The following is a 21,565-nucleotide window of genomic DNA, read 5'->3' as shown; positions in this document are numbered from 1 at the left end:
AATTGCTGACAGAACATTATTTAATCACAAGCATAAAACAGGTTTTGACGTAGGAAAAACCTATTTTTGGTAGTCACTGTCTCGTCCTCAAAGGAGTTAGCCCCCCATGGTGTGCCAGTGCTCCCATGGTGACTAGACTAGTATCAAAGAAATATTTTTCTAGCCTGGTCTTGTAGCCGGGTATTGTGTCGTAATGAAAACACTATGACACGTGATAGAGTATAATGGACTCAAAGATAAGAGGGCATTTTCCCTTATCTTCAGCGAAGCTGAACCCAGTTTTTCCTACGTCAAAACTGCAAGAAGTGACTCATGTATGCATGCGTCTGCCATCTTGTTTACGACCGGGCAGGCAAAAGACCATCTCCATTACCCCTTCTAGCTAAGTGATACGCCTTAACCCGTCAGTGCTCCTTACTGTTTTCAAGAGTGTAAATCAGCAATTATTATGGAAACATCCAAACACGAAAGTTAAGTGCTTATTTTAAACTCGAGTTCTAAAAATTGTTAGTTTTAACTATGGAACAAATGTTTTTGTGTATGGAATCCAAAAACTGAACTTTGTTTGGAGCACATGATGGTGTCTTCAGAGCACATGGCCGGTGCCCTCTCATGATCTCTGTTGAGTGCAAAACTTTAAAATTTGATGTTTTGATCATTCAGTTTATAATGTATAACCAAAGAAATGTTCCACAATTTAGTATTAATTTAGATGATCCTTTCAGATAACGGTGTCCACAATAGCTTAGGCGGTAGCCTACAGAGACGGTAGCCTAACAAATTCAGTCAGAATAATGTTAATGCAGTAGATGTTGTCCATAGCCTATATCTTAGGATTACATATCCTAGGATTACATATCCTAAAGGTGATTTAAATAATCTGGGGTAGAGAGTAACCCAATTTAAGGTAAGTAAGAACCTTTAAAACATATTCTTTTACGGAACTAGGCAACAGCCCAGTTTTCACACCAAGGATCTTAGAATTGGTAAACAGGAAACTAAACATTTTCCCGTCTGTATAACCTCGGAACTCATGTATGATCCATATAATGGTGGACTAGGCAGTAGCTATATTAGTTTAAGTTAAACTTACAAAAACACCCCATTATTGGACAATCACTACTAGGTAGTAATCTACTAGATGATAATCTAGAACCAGATGAAAATAGTAACCTATGCAAGATGAGATAGTAGCCTAACCTCAAGGCTACATACTAAGGATTTGTGTTTTATGTAACCATACCCTTGTGAAATAATTCACTGGGACTTAAAACTAAGCACTTGACTTGCTTCTTTGGAGCACTAACAAGAAACAAATCTGTTCTATATTGACCAAAGGAAAGTAATGGTCTACATGGAGCTCTGACAGACCCATGGAAGGTAACTCCTTGAGGACGAAACAAGCAACTATGCTATCAAAAACTAAATAATTCAAAGATGAGAAAACTACATTTTAAACATTATAAGAATAAAAGATGACAAAAAAATTACTACAGAGAGAGAGAGAGAGAATGACTAGCCGCCATACACCTCTGATGCTGACCCGAAAGCCAATGTACAAATAACACCGCCTTGAAATCACTACCTTTAAAAGCTAAGTATGAGTAGAAATAATTTGGTGCTCTAGTTTTACCAAAGTCTTAGGTTTCTTGCATGTGAGATTGAGTTAAACCATTCCCCAATACTCCAGATGTCACCCCAATGTCACCTAATGTCAAAATATTCATGGTTAATTTTTTCTAATTTCAATGGATGATGTCATTTGATTTTACTGGATTCACAAGGGATGGAATCTGTATGACATTTGACAATATCAGAATCTCAAAGGATCAATTATCTTTTAAGCTGTGTACACAGTGCTGATGCACTTACAGTAAAACCCCTGTATTCGCAGGGGATGCATACCGCAGCCCCCGTGAATAGCTAAAATCTGCAAATACTTAAAAAATCCTTCTAAAAACACTTAGCACTGCCTATTTTGATAGTTTAAACACAAGAAAAACCCTCTAAAAATGCTTATACCTGAGTATTTTAATAGTTTTATCGCAAAAAGTGCATTTAGTCATGAAAATGATAAGAAAAAACGGTAATTAGTGAATATTTCTCAGTGAAAAATACCGCGAATGGGCGAATTTTCCACGAATAATGGGTAGATACGTTCCACAGAGAAATCCGCGAATATGTGAGTCCGCGAATCTTGAGAACGCGAATACGGGGGGTTTACTGTATACCTTTTTCACTATACAAATTGGTTGTTATTACAAGATGGGGTTTCTAAGTTTTCAAACCTCAGATCATATTTTATGCTTGTCCACACACATAAGGAAGGGCTGCGAGACTACTTTTGCCATCTTTGAGTAATGTCTATCACTAGCCATACTTGCAGCCATACATTCTATACCTGGTGGCTTCCCAGTGATGTCTGTGTTGCAAGACTACCCATGCACCTGTCATGTCTTGCCTATGATACTGACATCTGGGTTTGTCTTGCATTATTACCTTGACTCTTCCTACCCGTTGCAAGCTGTTATCTGTGACTTGATTTGTACATGCTGCCTCACATAAGGCTTCAGCCTCAAATTTGGTATGCAGACATTCAAACTTAATGAATATTCACCTGCTTTGGGATTTAGTGAATTTACACACTATATGCAATTTTTTTTGCAGCTTGCCCATATTCTTGTCCCTTGTGTACCTTGAGAGGTATTTTCTTTCATCAGCATAAACATCTGGAAACAATACATTGTTGCATAAGTTAATTTTAATTGCTCATGAATTTTGATAACACATTCAGAGTATTACCTTTACTGATGGTTTACATTATTTGTTTTTTTCATTCTTGTCTCCCAACTGCTTCCAAGCTGGTGAGAGGGGATAAAAGGCCTTAAAGGAAGACCCACTGGATCTCTTGATGATGCTAAGAGGGGCCACTGCCCACAGTTATCTATTTCCTCTCTCTGACTTTGAAGGAATATCACCATTACCTATTACTTATTAACCTATTGAGGTGATTTCACATTTTAATAATCCAAGACTAGACATCAGCCTAAAGAGTTCTAAGTTATGACCAATGATACAACTACACAGAGCAGAGCCTGGACTCTGCTTTACATAGCTTATTCCATATAGAAGAAGACCGGGTCTTCTTGGAGTATAAGGGTTGTGCTCAATTGCACTTAAACCTTGAAAAATGAATCCTTTATGATCTGAAGTATAGCTAATTATCTCATTCTTGTGTAAGTCTCCAATTACAGAGTTTCTTTTGGAGACAGTAACAGCTGGAGATTCCTGAGAAATTTAAGCTCAATGAGAAATGATTGTCAGAGATGCCATCCTTGAGTGAATTATAAAAGGACACACTGGAGCAATCTGGCCTGCCCATGATGTTTTGTTATCATTCTTGGCTCCTTGGCCTGAGTGATCAGATTCTGTGACTATACTTACTGAAGGCTCCATCCTGATTAATAGGATAGTTGATATAACAATGCCTTTCTTCAATTAGTCTTTCTAACAGGGATTTTGCAAGGAAAAATGGTGCAGAGAATTCTCCTTAACATGTTGGCACAATTTTTACTGGGGTAGTCTAGGACGTCACTGGATAAACCCTGTGCTTTCATGATTGTCAAGTCTCAAAAAAAAATTTATTTTTAATCATTATACATTTTCTTCCCTCAACAAGATTTCTTTTGCCAAGGTACAGAAAGCTACTGCAGCTCCACAACCAAAGGGTGAAAGGGGAGAAATATGAATGGTTGAAAATAATTAATTTTGGTTTGGTTCAGTACTGAAGTGCTTTCACTTATTAAGGACCCTTGGCATTATAGTACAACATCTCCTGCTGGCGTTTACAACTTTAGGGTTATACTTTTAAATGTTACGTCTGTCTGGGAATTTGAAGGTCTCATTTGATGGTCGTGACCTTAATGTTTAAACATTACGAGCTTCTCAGGTTCCTATTTAAGCTTCCTTCTGGAAATCTCAACCTTATATATCAAATCAGCTCTACCTCCCAAAAGCCAGAATATCTGGGTATGAACCATGCCAGAATATCCTTCTTCACCAGTGCTTTAACAGACTATGAATTGATCATCCTTCTAAAGCTAACAGGGCCTTCTGTTCCAACTTCTGTTCCAATTCCTCAGAAATTCCTTTAACTACTTAATCTACCTTATTTTCATCATGTTTTGATTTACAAATGCTTCAATGAGTATGAAGCTGTCACATGTGAGAGCTCTGTAGTATCAAGTTGATGATTTGCCACTGGATGTCTTTCGTTATTTCCATAAAAAGCCTGATATTTTCTTACCAAAGCTGATTTTCAGGCTTTCTGCTCCTCAGTTTTGCAGGAAACACCCAGCTGGCTTACTTGACAACTGGCAACACAGAGGTTTAATGAGACACCTTATAAACATGGAAGTTCTGGGCTGAGTGGAATTGTTCAAAGAGGTGATCTGGAGATTTTGGTTCCTCAAAATCTTGGTGGGAGGTGTTAAACTCTTTGGATCACAGAAAGAGACAGAAAAGAGAAAAAACCTGAGAAACACAGTTTCCAGCCATTTTCATGGAAGGGGACTTCCTTTCCAAACAATAACATCTCTTCATCTCTTCATCTTCCTCAACATTTACCACATCTGTCATCAACTCTCCCAATTACAGGTAAAGGGAGAACAAATCTGCCTTCATTTTATCTATTTACCTTGTTTTATTTTATTTTTTTTACAATTTTTGCATGCTAGGCTTGTTAAACTTGAGTTTAAATGCTTTTATTTGTTGCACTTTTGGGGGTCTGGAATGGATTAATCCAATTCCCATTATTTCTTATGGGATTTGCTCAGTTTAAGGATAGTTCACTTAAAGGACAGCCTTCTGGAACTGACCAAGTCCATTAACTGAGGGGTAAGTGTAGGGCATTCTACTCGGTGGAAGATAACTAGCCAAATTCATGGCCTTTCCATCTTTCTCAAAATCTGTTCATATCAAAATTAATATAAAGTACCTGAAAGTGAAATGAAAAGGCAACCTTAGACAATGGTAATGAAGGAAGTTTTTTCCTTTCAAAATTTTAGTAAAAAATTTTAGTAAATTAGTTTTCCCGATGTAATGTAAGAGATGAATGGGTACATCTATTCCTCATAATGACCTTGAAGCTTCCAAAAAATTTTTTTACTCACTGATATTTTGATTAACTGCCTTACAAAATGACAAATTTTTAATTAATTTTTATTTTTCATAGTTAACAAACCTGAGGTCTTAACATTAGGATAAATCTTCTGGCGCCAGCTGGAAACCAGTTTAAAAACAATCAAAAACTGTATATTCAAGGAATCTGTGGCATCTGGCATCTGACACTTTTCTTAAAAGTTTATAAAAGAGAATTTCTAGTGACAGATTTTAAATAAATTTATATACATCAAAACCTGTTCATCTTACACCTTTTGTGATAAGAATCGACTAAGAATTAAAAGATGCACTGAATATCAAATAGGCATAAATACAATATCTATAAATCTATAATAATAAAATCCGAGTGGATCTTTCTTGTTTGACTGCTCTGGGTTGGTTCAGGGTAGGTAGGGGATCAGGAGGGTAGGGGTGACATGGCACACCCACCCTCCATCTCCAAACCTGTTTGTCCACCCCGGGTGGGGCGGGGTAGGGGTAGGTAGGAGATTGGAAGGGTAGTGGAGGCATAACACATTCACCCTCCCCTGCAAACCTGTTTGTTTGCCCCAGGTGGGGGTGGGGTAGGGGGGACAAGATGGGCAGCACCATGTTCCAGCACAGTGTAGGGCATGCCATCAAGCTCGTTACTAATAAATAAGATCATAAATACCTGAACTTTTCTTTGCCATCCCAAGTTGAAACTCTAAGATTGCGCCCAAGATACAGACGATTGTTTAAAGTTACAGCACACATATCTGCTGCCTCAACTTCAGCAAAAGTTACTTGTACTACACCTTCAGGATGCAGCTGAAAAAATGAAAATATTGTTTAAATATTTTTGCTTCAGATACGCACCACTGATTAACAAAACCCATTCTTTTTGCCTACTGCTAAAGATTTAACAGCAAAATTCTTCAATACAATAAAATTCTTCCTTACAGAAAACTGAGTTTTATGTCCAAATATTGCCAAACTGTGTGCAATTATACCTACTAACAGTGTGCTACTAAAATCACTATAAATTCAAGATAATATGTATTTTTCCAAGATATACAAATATGAAGTCTTGTATGACAATATAAATTTTATGAAAGCTGATCTTGTTGTTGATGCTTGGTATCATGGTTGTTAGTTGGTGATACGTGAGAGAAGGGGTGACGAACTTACTTACTCAACAGTTAATGCAACTTTAGCAACAGGGACAAATGTAAGGTTGGTCAATGGTTGGATTATGATAAAATACTAGTGCTGTATATCTTTGAAAAATGCATATAATCTTGAATTTGCTATTTGTTCTTATGAAGATACAAAACTTCATTTTTCATGTGGGAAACTTGTCCTACGGAATAAGAATGGCAATGTTCCACAAGAACTGGAACATGATGTTATGAACCCCCACTACATCCCGAGCACTCTGTGTGAAAGGTGAGAGACCAAAGGGATGGTATTTTGGTCCCACACCAACTGGAAATGCCAGACTCCAAGTCAAGCACATTACCTGGGGAAGGCTGACTCCTGCACCCTACAACAGTAATTAACCTGGCATCTGATACAAGGCTAACAGGGCACTGTAACAATTTGGTTCACCACGTCAAACCATCCTATGATAACTAGAAATCAAAGTTGGTATGCAGTAGAACTGTCACGCAGGATAAATGAAAAAACTATTTTTGTAGAATGTAGAGGTGTGAAGGGCAGCCAGTACATTGGGTTCCTGCCTGAAACGTCATGGAAGTACCACTCGGACTGGGATAATTGCAACTCCAAACCATGCACACTAAAAACAAGCACAATCCAAATCCATACCCTCTCTCAAGAGACCTTACAGATCACTCAAGAACCCAAGGTCAGAAGGGGATGTCTTAAGTTCTCCTTCAAGATGACAGGCACCTAACAGTAAGCACCACAGCTTGGAAGAAGTGCAAGGGGAGAAGAAAGTAAAGTTCTATAGCCAGCTCTGTGAGAGCTAAATAAATTAGTTCAGGAACAAGTAAGATCACACGTACCTCTTTCAATGAGCAATAAGGAACGAGCATGTCACATGAACAGCACACAGGTTAAAAGAGACTGTACCTCATAACCCTCACCTCTTGAGTATTTCAAGGATATAACTTGTGAGTGAGGATTGCACTCCTGGTAATGAAGGCCCCAGAGGAGAATGGGTTGTATGCCTTCCAGGACACTGTCATAATCCACCCGTGGGTTGACACACTGTCCTGACCCAACTGTGAATCAGTATGGGAAAACAAGAAGGTAAGAGGTTTTTGTAGGTGAAGAGTCCCATCTTGAAAGGAAGAACAAAACCTGAGGCCATGGAGGAGGGAGTGTAAACTATGATTCTCGATGAAGGCAACTGATTGTATGGAGATTACCAGAAAAACTCTTTACTCCTGAAGGGGCATAAGAAAAGTTCTCAAATAGCAGTGAATAAAGGAGAGCCATTCTAATGGGAACCAACTGAGGGTCAAGATTTATAAACCTGGGTAGGGCTAGTGTCTGGTCAAGAGATAGGACAGTAATGAACTGCTTAGAAGGCAAATTTCAGCAGCCAGTGACAAATACCTTGGAAACAGCATGCAGCAGCAAGCTTGTGGCTGCTCGAGGGACAGTCAAGGGGAGGAAGGATACTCCTTGATCCTTAGGACAGGGAACTGGCATACCCATTGTGCTAAAGCAGTGAAGCCTCTAGAGCAAAACCCAGGGTGGCTTGAAACTTACGACCTCAGTAAAGTGCTCCACAACTCAGCCTGTTGCAGTTCCAGAGTTTAAGGAACCCTCTGGTAAAACTGACTTTAGCAGAGGGAGAAGATAGTAGCCCAACCTTGTGTCTGTTCAGAGAACCAAGATGATGTGTGGCTGGATGGGTCCCAAGTACTAAGTCAAGATCCCAAGGTTTCAAAGGGGACCATGGTTCCCTTTCTTATCTTCAGGTCTACAATCAGAACAGAAGCAAATCAACCAGCAAGACTCTGCTATCTGATTGATTTACGGGAGCAGGAGTGTGTACTACCCATCCAGTACTGAACAAACAATCAAGGGAATGCTTGTGGTGGCCTGGGGGCTGGTTATGAGCATGTCCTGCTAATACTGGGAAACCACAACAGCCCATCATCTGAGGAAGTGCAGACTCTTCCTTTTGCCCCTCTGGAGAGGTATGAAGATAGGAAGACTTCTGAGACTGACAAGAACTTGTGTAGAGACAGGTCACAAGCAAGCTTGCAACCTGATCTATCCATCCACCCATAATCAACCACTTTGTTAACTCATGGCAGGGTAGACTATCATTCCCTATGAAGACTGAGCAGGTAACCACTTGTGCCTGTGGGACTGATGCAACCATTGTTCTTAGCAGGAAAGTGATGTCCACACAAAGAATTCTTACCCTTCCTGTGAAGGACTGCCTTCGCAGGACTTCTTTCTGCTTCCACTGGTCTGGAGATGGGAAAGGTGAAGCTGGTGAATGGATGAAGGAAGAGCCTCAGCACCTCATGGACACAGCCTCTTCAAACTCTCCCAGGCCCACCAATGACAGAGTTGGGGTAGGCATCCCAAAAGAAATAGGGATATCAGCAATGGTGGCTTCAGACAGAGGGAATACTGTTGAAGCAGAAGCATTCACTGAAACCTAAGAGGTTAAGCTCCTGGCAGTGGGCAAGTGTTCAACATAGGTATGGAGGAATGAATCCCAGTTTATCTGAAAGAGCTCACTGCATCTTAAGTGACCTCTCAAACTCATCTGTATGCCTCATACTGATTGGCAGTAGATTTGCAATGTCCATGAGTTGTTGGCTGAAGGACTCATAGTCATAGGAGGCACAGCCACTGCACTGTTCAGTGTTCAGTTTTGGAAGTTTCCAGGATGGAACTCATCCAGACTGAGCAAATTCCCAGGGACCAAGGCAGGGGGAGTAACTTGGGCCCATGCCAGAGGCAACAATACTGGGGATCACCCATTAGCAGGAGCAAGCTGAAGGTATGGTGTCCTGAGTCAGGCCTGTTTCTCCTATACTAACAGAGGTATTTACAAGTAGAAAGTGCTAATAACCAATCAGCAGACAGATCAATACCTAACACAAGATGGTCCTTGTAACTGAAAGGGGTCTTGTAGTGTTATCTGGTCCCAAAAGGGAGCAAAACTTGTGTTCCTTCTACAGATGAGGGAACACTCAGGAAATCCTGGCAGAACCCCCAAGATTAGACATTGCCTATCATGTATCTCTTAGCACCATGGAGAATGGAACAGATGGAAAGGATGGAAACTACACAAGGGAGGAATTTCCAGTTGTGATGATGAAACCTCAGATGACAACTGAAACAACTGACAGGTTTGGACCAAAGCCTGGAACACTCGAGAAGAGATTTCAGATGAGGAAAGAACTTTTCATGGAAAATTTCTGGTTTGCCCTCAGATGACTGGAAAATTCAGCAACAATCCAGAAACTACAAAACAGAGTCACTAGTTGATGCAAGGCTCTGTCAATCAGAATGGAAAAGATCACGTAATGAAACGTAGATCCACAATCACCACCACAGCATCTGGGAGAAGAGCACAGATGTTCCTCTATCTCTGAACACCAGTTGGAACTAGGGAGGGTTAGAAAAGGATAGTCCATTCGAAGACTGAGAGGATGACCAGGCACTTTCAGCTCTCCAACAACATCCTCTCCTAAAATCTTGTTCTCCCTACGGATGAAAGGGAACATCAGCCCAACCATAATGGACAATCCAGGCTGTGACCATGGTCCTGGACAGTCCAAAAGGTCAGGGTGAGGGAAGCAATTAAACCTCTTGTGACTAAACTAAAGCTTCTCACCAGTGAAAGGTTCTCTTTTGCAGGATAAAAGAATGCTCTAGAGAAATTTCAAACATTCACAAATTTTTTAAAGTAATCTGTATTTTTCTTAGGTATATACACCAAATCATGATGAATGTATAGATTTATACTATCTATGCAGAAGAAACATCGGCCCGTACAAAGAAAATTCTGAAGAGGTGTGACTACAAAATACTATGATTCATGACTGGAGTGTGGGAGAGGATCATATTACAAATGAGGCAATTGCAGAGATATGTCAAGTGGCTGGGAAATGAACTGAGTTTTCAGAGATTGAGATGGTTTGGACAAGTGATGTGAAGGGGTGAGGCAAAAGTGAGGAAAGTAGGTATGGAAGCAGTAATACAAAAATGATTGGGAAGACCAAAAAACTTATGGAGGAAAGGGCAAAAGGTGATGAACTAATCTGATGGAATTTCAGGAAGAAAGTGCACAAGAAATAAAACAGTTGGGTAAAAATCTGATGTAAAAATGTTGGTGACCATGATGACAAATTATGCCAAAAAATATACAAATTTAGAGATAATTGTTGAAATGTGAACAAGATACTTAAACCTAAATCACAAACACATACAGATGAGGCTTTAAAACAATTCAATCGCATATAACATGACCTGGAAAGTGACTTAGAAACTAACCATGGAGTAAAAGAATCATACCAGGACATAGGAAAAGGCTCTGAAGAAGATTAAAACGAAATACTTTCTAGCCACACTCACAGCATGTCAAACAGGGGCTGACCCTGTTTGCACAGTGGTCTTACTCAAGTGAAAAACTTTGTCTACTGAAAAAACTCAACAAACAGCTAATTGGACATCTTGGGTATTGAGGATGGACAGAATAGTTGGTTTGTTTACTGTACGCACACCTAAGTAACTCTATGATGATAGCAAATTTCTTACATCATGAATATCCAACTTAGTGACTGTTCCAAAATTGAGACACTGATTCCTCATGGCTTCTTTATGGGTCAATATCTGTTCAAGATTTTGTTCAAACTCCTTAGGATTGAAAACATTCCGTATTATCACTGTCTTTTCATGTTTCTGCCTCTGACCTCGTAAAGGTTCTGGTCGCCAGTCAAACAACCTGGAACACGAAAAATATTATAAAGCACTCAGTAGCCTTGCTTATCCAACAACATACTTGAAGAAAATATATAGAACTCAGTTAAAAAAATATATTTCCAATATTACAGCTTACAAAAATAAAAACTACAAGGTTAACACAAGTGAAAACTGAAAGAGAACTTATTGCATGCATAAAAATTGACAAATTACATACCATTTACCCAATACAAATAAACCTAAAAGAGTTTTACTTTCTAGACAAATTGTACTTTTCATACAGACAAAGTTATACTGCACTTCACAAAAGCCTTTAATGCCAGTCTAAGCAGAAAGACCAATCATGAATCTTGACTGTAAACAAGTGAAGTGGTGGTTAGAAAACCAGTAAGATCTTCCCCAATATGAAAATCATCCTCCCAACTTTTCATCTGATAAAGTGCATCACTTCTTTATATTATGTGTGGAGCTATTTCCAATAAGTATTGAACCAACCAGTAGGGCTTTGAGAGGGACATTTGTAAATTGTTGAACCCAACCAGTATAGCTTTGAGAGGGATATTTGTAAATAAGTGCTGAACTAAACAGTGGGGCTTTGGGGGCAATTCTGTATAAAATTACAATGTGTAGTATCAGTAGTATCAACTATATATCTCCATTTTGGAGTTACCTGGGCTGGTTAGCTAGGGGGTAATGGTTCCCACTTTCACTGTAAAACTCTCTCAATGTAGTGTCTAGGCCGCCATTTCACAGTGACCATAGGTTTCTGTCAGACTGACAAACCATAACTTTCATTAAATATCTGGCTGTTCTCAAGAGCTTAGGAAATGAGACAAGTTCTTCAGTTGTTCTTCATGAGTCCTAACTATCTATGTAAACTGTAGTGAACACGATTTCCTGTTCTATGAAAGAAGAAAATTACATTCCTTTCATTCAGCCCTGAGCTGTTTTGGCCTAGTACTTAATAACGAAGTCACCTTTTCATCCCAGGCTACTGTACTTTTCAACTTTCATTTATATTAAGAGTATCATTCCATTACTTAAAAGCCATTTGAAACAAGTTTTAATATTTTTGAAAATATCCATCAAAACCATTTGGTATTCAGAATCTTGTATAGTCATCTGAAATTCCAAATAAAATGGGTCTGGATTAGTGAGATTCTACTTTCTATGCAAAAACCATTTTAAAAATTACACAAAACTTACTTTTCTTGTTTCTTCTGCAGTTTCTCTAATTCTTTTTTCTTCTTTTTAGGAGGTTTTAATTTTGGGTTGTACTCTCCTTTCAGTTCAAACTTTGCCAATTCCACATGTATCGTCTTACTGCCTACACAATAGCCATCCAGTATCTGAAGGGCAAGATCAACAGATTCCCTCTGAAAACAGAAGAGTAACTTACATAAACATACTGTGCAATGAAATTCTAAACAATATTTTCATCTACTGGCCATAGAAAAATGAAACTACCACGCAAAATCTTTTATACCTTCAAGAATGATTGTAATCTGATAATAAGTAATACTGATATGGAAGTGCCATAAACCAACTAATATGTTACTTAATAGCTACTCAGCATAAAAGTAGTAATGAGTCTTAGTTAACAAATAAACATCTATAAGATGTTGCAAATGTTCAACAATGTCACTTTAAAGAGATGAGGTTAATTAATCTTTGTTTAATGTTTGATATAAGTGTTACCTCTAGTTCTACTCTCAACAAAAAATCATTACGAGTTCTGAAAGAAGGAAAAGTAAACAAAAAATATGCCTAGAGGAAGATAAGCTCTATACACCTAAAACTACAGATTCATGAACTCCACATTCCTTTCTCTGGGTTGAGATAATTTTAGGCTAATAAAGAATTTATAGTTTTTTGTAAATAAAACATTAGAATTGCATTTTATATTCTGATATATAAGAAAACTCTACTCTTTAATAATTGAATCTGAGCATTTACAATACATTTCTAGTGTTTAAACAAGAATATTCAGTACAACAATGTAATCACATACAAATAAATATGGGTCTTGAAACTGATGCTTCACACATATGGTTTAATCTTATCTGCAAAAGATGATGACCTTCTCTTATCAGATACAGAATTTACTCTAGAAAAAATACCTTTGTATCAAAAGAAACAAGAAGACAGACTGTCATAGTACTAAAATGGGAATGAAAAACACTGCCCTTTTCATCATACTGCTGATTCAACAAGGTAAAATTCTTTTTATATCAATCTACAGGTAACTATACAGATCATCAACAAATAATTCAGAACATAATTTAGGAGGTGCTTCAAAACATTATTCAGTTGAAATCAGGTCTAAAAGATTGCTGAGAATGTTAATAAGAATATGTAAATTAAAGCTGACTTGAAACTGCCTAACTAAGAGTAACAAAACTTATTAATTACCTACAGGTTATGCCAATAATCAGACACAAGATGAGATTCAGGTTCAATACATCTGCCCTCCAAATTTTATTAGGCTAGGACAAAGTTGCTATTATTTTAGCAGAAGCATGGCCACCTGGCATAATGCACACTTCGCTTGCCGTGACCGAGGTGGCCAGTTAGCAATACCTGAATCCCAGTGGGAGGATAACACAATTAAGTCTTATCTCAACAGGCCAGAATTTGGTAAGTTGCTGATGCAAAATTTGGAAAAAATTAAGCCTACTAGAGATGAAGCATTAAAAGATCACAATAATTTGAATCTAAATTTGAAAAGTTTATGAATAAGTTTTAAATGATACCTTTCTTCAAAACAGCCAGATTAAATCGTTGGATAGGAGGGATCTATAACTGGCCAAAACAGCAGTGGACATGGGGTTCTACAGCTGAAGAGATGCCTTATCAAGGATTCCATAATTCAGAAATAGTACCAGAATCCTATCGCTGGCACTGTGTGTTTATGTCACCTGTTTTCAATTACCAATGGAATCATACACTGTGCACTACTGCAATGCACTACATTTGTGAAATGCCTCAAAGCAGAATCCTTGACCTGACTGGTAATGTATAGAATAGAGATATACTGGACAGTTATAAAGGACCAAACCTAGGTTAAGGGCATATAGATTTATCAACAACAGTTTTTGATGTATAAAATTTTGTCTGTCAAACCAAGACTACTTGAAAGTACATGGAGCACAGCAAAACAGCATGTACAATATGCTTACATAGTGATTAATTGTAGTTTTATCATTCATCATAACTATCTTTATTATTAAACCTTAATGGGAAGCCTTATTAATCTAGATATGTGACTCAGAGGTCTTGTTAAACAAATTTAATAAAATGAATTAAGCCTTAATGTTTCAGCATTTGATATATGTATCAGAATTATACATATTATGATGAAAAAAATCTTGAATAAATCTCATAAATAAGGAAAAATATTATGCAAATTTTTTAATTTGTTACACCAAATTTATAATGTCTTTCATTTTATTATTCAAGAATGAGTACTAAACAGAACACGCAGTATCAATCAAATCTTATTAAATTACATATTTTATCACAAAATTAATAATTTTGGTACTTTGATTCATTATAGCTTTTGGCATCTTCAAGTTTTTCTTCTGTATGTCTATATAATAACATCAAACAGGTAGCATTAGCTTTCAAAAAACAATATCCATGATTTGTGAATGACAAACGATAAAGTATAAATATGTTCCTCATCTATTAGCTTACTGATGATACACTATTATCCCCTTATGTAATCCACATCAGTGTTCCAGCATTCTAAAAGACTGTATGAAATGTAAAGCAGACATAGTTAAATTACTGTAAGCCTAACAGTTATTATAGATGAAATACAGAATTCCCATACCTTTATATAAGAGCACAGAGCATCACCTTTGAAGTTTCCTTCACTATCACGATACATCTTTATCTTGTATTTGTTGGTTGTAAGATCTTTTAAGATCATGCCACATTTTGACATTAGTTCTAGGAACTCTTCCTCAGTGGTAGAATCAGGGAGGTTGCTTACATAAACCTTTGTGTTTAAGGCTTCATCCATTTCAAACCAAGCTAAATGGAAAATAACACTTGTTAAAAACATTTAAAAATATATGTACTGAATGACAACCATAATTAAAGTGTAACATCAATTATGCATTAATAAAAAAACACTGAGACAGAACTATAGTAAGTACAATACTGCAAGAATTAACTTTATTATTTTAAGTCATCTACAAACTAAAGCAAGTAACCTAATTCAATTGTCTATCTCCTTTGTGTATCTGCTATTTAAAATAAAATACCTTTATTTACAATGTAGTACAGTACACTAATTGTTCTAACAACTGAAAACCATCCTTACAATAATGCAATTCTTGAAAAGTAAACTGCATTTTTCCTATACAGTACATACAAACCTATTCTTCATATGGGAGATTCAGTGGCTGAAAGAAAGCTGAATTACTTCATGAATGATACAGTCAATCATACTTATCTTGCTCATGACCTTCCTCCCTAATGAACATGAACCACATGGAGGCATGCTTCTTTCAGAACTTGCCTTTATACCTCACGTAATTAGTGATTGTACAACATTAAGATTTATGTCCTCCATTGTGAATCCACTACTTTACAGAGGTTCCCCATGGTTCTGAATGGTTCATCTACTGCTCCACTGCTGGACATCAACAGAGGGGATGCACTTCTTGCACCAAGGTCTATTCTTCTCTGCCATGGCCATTTTTCATCATCCTCACTCTTAAGTTGTGATTCAGCTATTTGTGACTACTGGGTTCATATGAACAAATGATGTTTTTACAAAAGAGACCATTTTTCTACTCTGAGATGGAGGTTAGCATGGACAAATGATGCAATGCCTTCTGGGCTAGTTAGTGCACTTTGGGCTCTTCAGCAGGATCTTTCCCCTTTCAAGACCTACCAAATTGGGGTGCCTGGGAGACATTTACCCAGAATAAGGTTATGATTACATTAATGGCTTTACAGAAAAATATTTCATTGTAAAAACACTGCTTTCAGCAAAAACAAAATGCCTTCCAGCCCTCTACAAAATTAAAATTAAATTCTGCAGTTACCAAGAGAACAGACACTTATCAATTTCTGTTTCACAACTGCAACCCTTTTATTTTGACAATACAGTACTACAATGTTTAGCACAGCATGTGTTATTTGAGTCATTCTCTCAGGCAAATGCCAAAAGCAGTCCTCTAACTCATTAAATTGCAATACTCCATCACTGCCTCAAATAGCCAAGAAGTACAGATGAAACCAAACAAAAGGACTACTATAAAATGTATGCTAGTACATACACAAACCTATTACTGTAGTCATACTTAGTCAGCCTTCTTACTTGAGAAAGACTGACAAAGTTGGTTAGCAATACCTATAATTTTTAAAAATCTATTTGGGATCCTCACATCTGAATGACAACTACCCAAAAGCAGTAATATTCAGTAATCTCACTATGGCATGCTTCTGCAACTACCACCCTTTGCAGAGTTTCACTCTCATTTGTGGGAATAGAGTTGTAAAGGTAGACAGGTATTAGGGGCTGTCATGTGGAGGCAAAGATTTTTGGCTGATAACTGCTTCAACACGATATCCTCAGAAAGAAGAAAAGCAGAATGATACATACTGTAGTACATCAAGCACTTCATGTCAAAGAAAGTGACATAAAGATAAAGATGAAACTGTTTAACATACAAAAACCATAATATAAGTGATTTACAGACATGCCTGGACAGTGAGGAAAAAAAAAAAAAAGTTTTGGCGTAGGAAAAACCTATTTTTGGTAGCCGCTGTGAGTCCTCAAAGAAGGAGAGCCCAGTTAAAATCTGTTAAAACAGTTTTACATTTTATTACCTTCTGAGGTCAATGCCTTGCTATTTCAACAATAATGGCATACAAGGCAGCATTGGCAGAACCCTTGCCTTATGGTTTGGAATTTATTCTAATATAGAAATTGTTAATTCCATTCTCCAGCCTTTTACACTGTAAAGGTCAGCTCCTGCAAGGTTTCCCATTACCTTGTACCTGAATAAAGTTTTTAGACTCCTGTCATCCATTCAATTCATGTGCTGCAAAAGGCAGTCTACTTGACTGCTTTGGCATCAGGAGCTCGAATACTGTACAAGGCTCTCTTAGACACACAAGGGTATGGAAGAAGGAGACTTGTACATGTTCCAGCAGGACTATGGCAGTGTGTTTCCATCCCTCTCTGAGCAGAATCCACATTTAGGCCAATATTCCAAAAGCAGTGGATTCTAGGATCTCCCACTTCAACTCCTCTGATGGAGATGAAAAGTCTCTCCCTGTGAGAGAGGTCACTGATACCAGATATGAAGTGCATAGGGCCACTGAAATTTCCCTTCTGAATCTAGAAGATCTAGGGAATAGAATAGTCTTCTGCTCTACACGAGAGAGATAGTTCATGTGAATCTTGCCTTTCCCATGCTGCAATCATGCAATGAAGAGACCCTGATAGGGTCAACTCAACCCCATCTGAAGTGTCTGCAAATAATAAGGGGTACTGTAGTGAGATACCCTGGATTTCTATACTGCCAGGCAGTGGTGATATGACTGCCTTGGCTCAATCAATTCATGCAGACTTCCCTAATAGGAAAATTCTGCTTGCTGTAATTTCTATACTGCCAGGCAGTGATGGTACAACCACTTGGCTTAATCAGTTCATGTGGGCTTCCCTCAGAGGAATGTTCTGCTTGCTGTATTTTCTATACTGCCAGGCATCGATGATATGACTGCCTTGGCTCAATCAGTTTATGCAGACTTCCCTGATGGGAAAATTCTGCTTGCTGTACTTTCTACACTGCCAAGCAGTGATAATAAAGCTGCCTTGGCTCATCAGTTCATGCAGGCTTCCCTAATGGGGAATTGAGCTTGCTGTACTTTCTATACTGCCAGGAAGTGGTAACACTACTGCCTTGGCTTATCTGAACAGTATCAAGGGTGACCCCTAGAGAATGTAACTCCTTTGAGGACTCACTTGCTACTGAACATCATCACAGAAATGCTATCCATGATTCCTAAGAGGAATTCAGAAGTCCTGAATAGGGAAATGGGTATGATATGTAAAATTTCTCATCCTTTAAACTAGAGGATTGACAGGATGCATGAAGGGGAGTGTAAGAACAGTTATTATGGGGTGCAGTGTTCCCATAAGGCCCCATTATAAAGTAGGTGACCTTAGCCACCTTATGACTGAAGGGATTTGCTTCAAATTTTTACCACAAGCAATACTGAAAATACCCTCGCAGGAAATAAAGAAATTCAACCTCTAAGTTTATAAATTTTGCAGTAAAAAAAATTATGTAACTTTTCATATACAGGCAGTCCCTGGTTATTGGCGGCCTCGGTTATCGGCGATCCAGTTTTATGGCGCTTGTCTAGTGATGATGATAACCGGATTTTTGACACCAATCTCCAGTTATCGGCGCTGACCCCCACTTATTGGTGGTGCTGATCCCCGGTTATTGGAGCCGATACCTGGATATCAACACTGATAACCAAGGTTCAGCACTATTATTGCCGATTTTCAGTTATCAGCGATTTTTGGTTATCGTCACGCTGTCGGGGATGAAATCCCTGCTGATAACTGGGGACTGCCTGTGTATAACATATATATATATATATATATATATATATATATATAAAGGATTTTGACAAAGGAAAAAATCTATTTCTGAGAGACCCGTGTCACCGGTGAAAAAGTCCATTCAGCACTATTTCTGGTAATCCGTTGTTAGATACCAGAGAAAGCTAAAATGAAATGCTGAGCATACTACCCCCAGAGCGAAAGCTCCACTAGATGGAGTCGTGTGGAAAGGGTGAACTACAAAAACACGGAACCTTATCCTATAGAGATCCCCAATGGTCAAAAGTCCCAACGAGAGGTGCTGGATACAAGCCCATGCACTACTTGCCGGACTGTATACAAGGCAACACTAGCCGCATTCCATGTTAGCATTCCACCCCACTTCCGGAACAGTTCATAACCATCCCACATTCTGTTCAAACATGACGCTTCGAATGTTCCGTTGACTCTGTTTTTATGTCTATGAGTTTTGTCCTGTTAGCCCCGTTTTCCCCGGTTTCTCCGGGGTTTCTGGTCTGACTAGGCTAGTCGCTGCTACGGCATTTCTGCTCCGGCATCCGCTCAAGCATGCCCTTTTCATACGTTTTTGGCTGGTTTTGTCAAGTGCAGAATGCTCCGCTATCCTGCAACAAACCAGCGATCACGGAGTCTATAGTTCCCCATTCAAAAGCAGTCTGTTTTGGATTTATAGTTTGGCACGGAAGGTTATGAAGGCACGCCATGCTCTCCCCGAGCAGACTTCTGATGAACCCAGTAGGTTTTATATATACCTGTCGGTTTCGTCTCCGCCAAACTCGCCTTGTGACTTATTCTTGGCTCGAAGGTTGTAAAAATACGCTATGCTCTCTCCGAGCAGGCTACTTGATGAATCCGTAGGGTTTTATTTACACCAGTCGGTTTATCTCCGCCAAACGCCTCATTTGGCTTATTATTAGTCGTTTGGCCCAGCAGATTATGCGTTATGCGCTATGCTCTCCGAGCAGGCTACCTGATGAATCCATTAGGTTTTCATATACACCTGTCGGTTTTACCTCCGCCAAGCTCCGCCTCATGGCTTATTAATAGTCGCTCTTTTGTGATAAATTGGTAGGTTTCACATATACGCCTATCGATTTCCTCTCCGCCAAACTCCGTCTCGGCGAGATTCTCGTTAAATCGGTAGGTTTCATATAAACCTGCTCGGTTCTCCCTCTTATTGTGGCTTATTAATAGTTAATCTTTAAGTGTTTGGGCTCTCTCCGGCGAGATTCTCGGTGGATCGGTAGGTTTCATATACGCCTATCGATTTCCGCCAAACTCGTTTCGGGCGAGATTTCGGATAAATTGGTAGGTTTCATATACACCTCGGTTTTTCCTTCGCCAAACTCCGCCTTATATGACTTATTAATAGTTGTTTCTCGATTGTCTGGGTCCTAATTTTTCCCCTCCTGAGGCCGGTCGCAAAGTCTCGTGAATTCTTCGCTTCAAGTTAACTGTTTTACGGAGAGTTTTCACAGAAGACGCCATGCCTTTCTGTCTCGTTCGAACCTGTGAACATCGTTCGAGGAGCGATAAGTAGGTGCGGGAATAATTGAGGCAAACCTTTCCGCTAGCTCAGAATTAGGTGAGGCAAACTTTTCCTTTAGGGGGGACACGTTAGCTTCTCATCCTTTCGGCGTTCCTGGTCTACCCGTTACTGGGTGAAATCGGAAAAAAAAAAAAAAAAAAAAAAAAACTTTTTAAAATTAAGAAGACCCGTCCAAGGGCCCTCGAGGACGCCTCTCGGATCTCTAATCCGTGCCATCTACGAGTTTGGCCTCGTCTTCTGAAAGGGACATTGCCCAAAGCAAAGCAAGGCGGTTACCCCCTCCTTCCTTGTTGAAAACTCTTTTACGGGTCTCCTTATAAGGAGCTCGATTTGAGGGTCATTGTCAACCTATTAAACTAACTATCTACCTCCTATGGTCCGTGCCTTTCCTTCCCAGGAGCTTAAATCCCAAGAGATTAATCTCAAGACTCATTGTCAATGGATCACCTGTTAAATCCTGTCTGCCCGGAATTCCTCGTTCGGACACCTCCACCTCTTTTTCCTCCAGTCTGGGAATCTTGGCGCCTTCCCTTTATACTTCCCAGCATGAAGGCACCCTCCTGTCGGGGGTGCAACACGGAGGTTGGTGGAAGGCATTTCTTCCCTTCGGTCTGGTATCCCCTTATCCGGGTTTTGCCAGACTGTCAGAAAGAGTACGGCATCTATCTGGCAGGATCCATAAGTGAGCCCTCAGCTAGGGCTGGACACATCGCCCCACTGAGAACTCTAACGACGGAGTGTGCAGCATGGAGAATTCCAAGTCCATGCCAGCTGTGGGGTCTTACTGTGCTCTCTTTGAGAGCCGCTTCCTACCCCTTGCTTCGAATGTAGCCCTTCCATCAACAGGCTTGTTTTGAAAATATATCGCTGAGGCATTTTCGGGAGACAGATATCACAGATATCGTTCACAGTGAATCTTCCCCAACCCGGACTACGCTTCTAATTTATTCAGCGCATAGCCCCTCGCTTCGGTCAATTTCGAAGCTGAAACAGGGCAAGTCAGGCTTGCCCGCTCCGCCTGAGCTGAAAATCTTATGAACAGTTTCACCTGGAGAATTAATCTTTTCCCAGGTGGGCGTTAGCCACGGGCCCGCCTTGGGCTACTAATGTTACTCAGAGCATCCGTTCTCGCGGGTGTCTACCCCTCTTAACAGAATGGTCTGATCTTGCCGGGCCCTGTCCCAAGTCCGCAAGAAGTTCATAAATTCACAGCCCCCTGCTCAGGCGGTGGTGCAGGCTCTTCAGGTCTCTGCCCCTAGACAGCCCAGCTCTCACTCCCAGCCTCCACCTCAATGTGTGTGGGTTCAGCCAACACATCAGCCCTTGTAACACCCCCG

General features: G+C 39.3%; 2 protein-coding genes across 2 annotated transcripts in view; one reads left to right on the top strand and one right to left on the bottom strand.

The window, feature by feature from the left end:
- The window catches only part of barc (RRM1_TatSF1_like and RRM2_TatSF1_like domain-containing protein barc), a 364,827-nt gene that overhangs the window by 658 nt on the left and 342,604 nt on the right, over positions 1 to 21,565 (bottom strand). The window contains exons 6-9 of the mRNA XM_067098896.1: positions 14,900 to 15,102; positions 12,271 to 12,440; positions 10,900 to 11,086; positions 5,834 to 5,970 (exon numbers count right to left, since the gene is read on the bottom strand). Coding sequence (XP_066954997.1) covers positions 5,834 to 5,970; positions 10,900 to 11,086; positions 12,271 to 12,440; positions 14,900 to 15,102 — 697 coding nt within the window. The remainder of the gene's footprint in view (positions 1 to 5,833; positions 5,971 to 10,899; positions 11,087 to 12,270; positions 12,441 to 14,899; positions 15,103 to 21,565) is intronic.
- LOC136835407 (perlucin-like) lies at positions 13,148 to 14,889 on the top strand. Its single transcript, XM_067098897.1, has 3 exons — positions 13,148 to 13,278; positions 13,483 to 13,701; positions 13,833 to 14,889. The coding sequence occupies exons 1-3, from the start codon at positions 13,230 to 13,232 to the stop codon at positions 14,084 to 14,086; spliced, it is 522 nt and encodes a 173-aa protein (XP_066954998.1). The 5' UTR covers positions 13,148 to 13,229; the 3' UTR covers positions 14,087 to 14,889.

Source organism: Macrobrachium rosenbergii, chromosome 55, assembly GCF_040412425.1.
Source record: "Macrobrachium rosenbergii isolate ZJJX-2024 chromosome 55, ASM4041242v1, whole genome shotgun sequence".
NCBI lineage: Eukaryota > Metazoa > Arthropoda > Malacostraca > Decapoda > Palaemonidae > Macrobrachium > Macrobrachium rosenbergii.
This window is presented reverse-complemented; position numbering and strand designations above follow the sequence as displayed.

Coding starts and splice junctions, on each gene's coding strand:
- LOC136835407 (XM_067098897.1), top strand. CDS start 13,230: ATGGGAATGAAAAACACTGCCCTTTTCATCATACTGCTGATTCAACAA. Junction 13,279..13,482: donor CATACTGCTGATTCAACAAG/GTAAAATTCTTT, acceptor AATTACCTACAG/GTTATGCCAATAATCAGACA. Junction 13,702..13,832: donor TCTCAACAGGCCAGAATTTG/GTAAGTTGCTGA, acceptor TCTTCAAAACAG/CCAGATTAAATCGTTGGATA.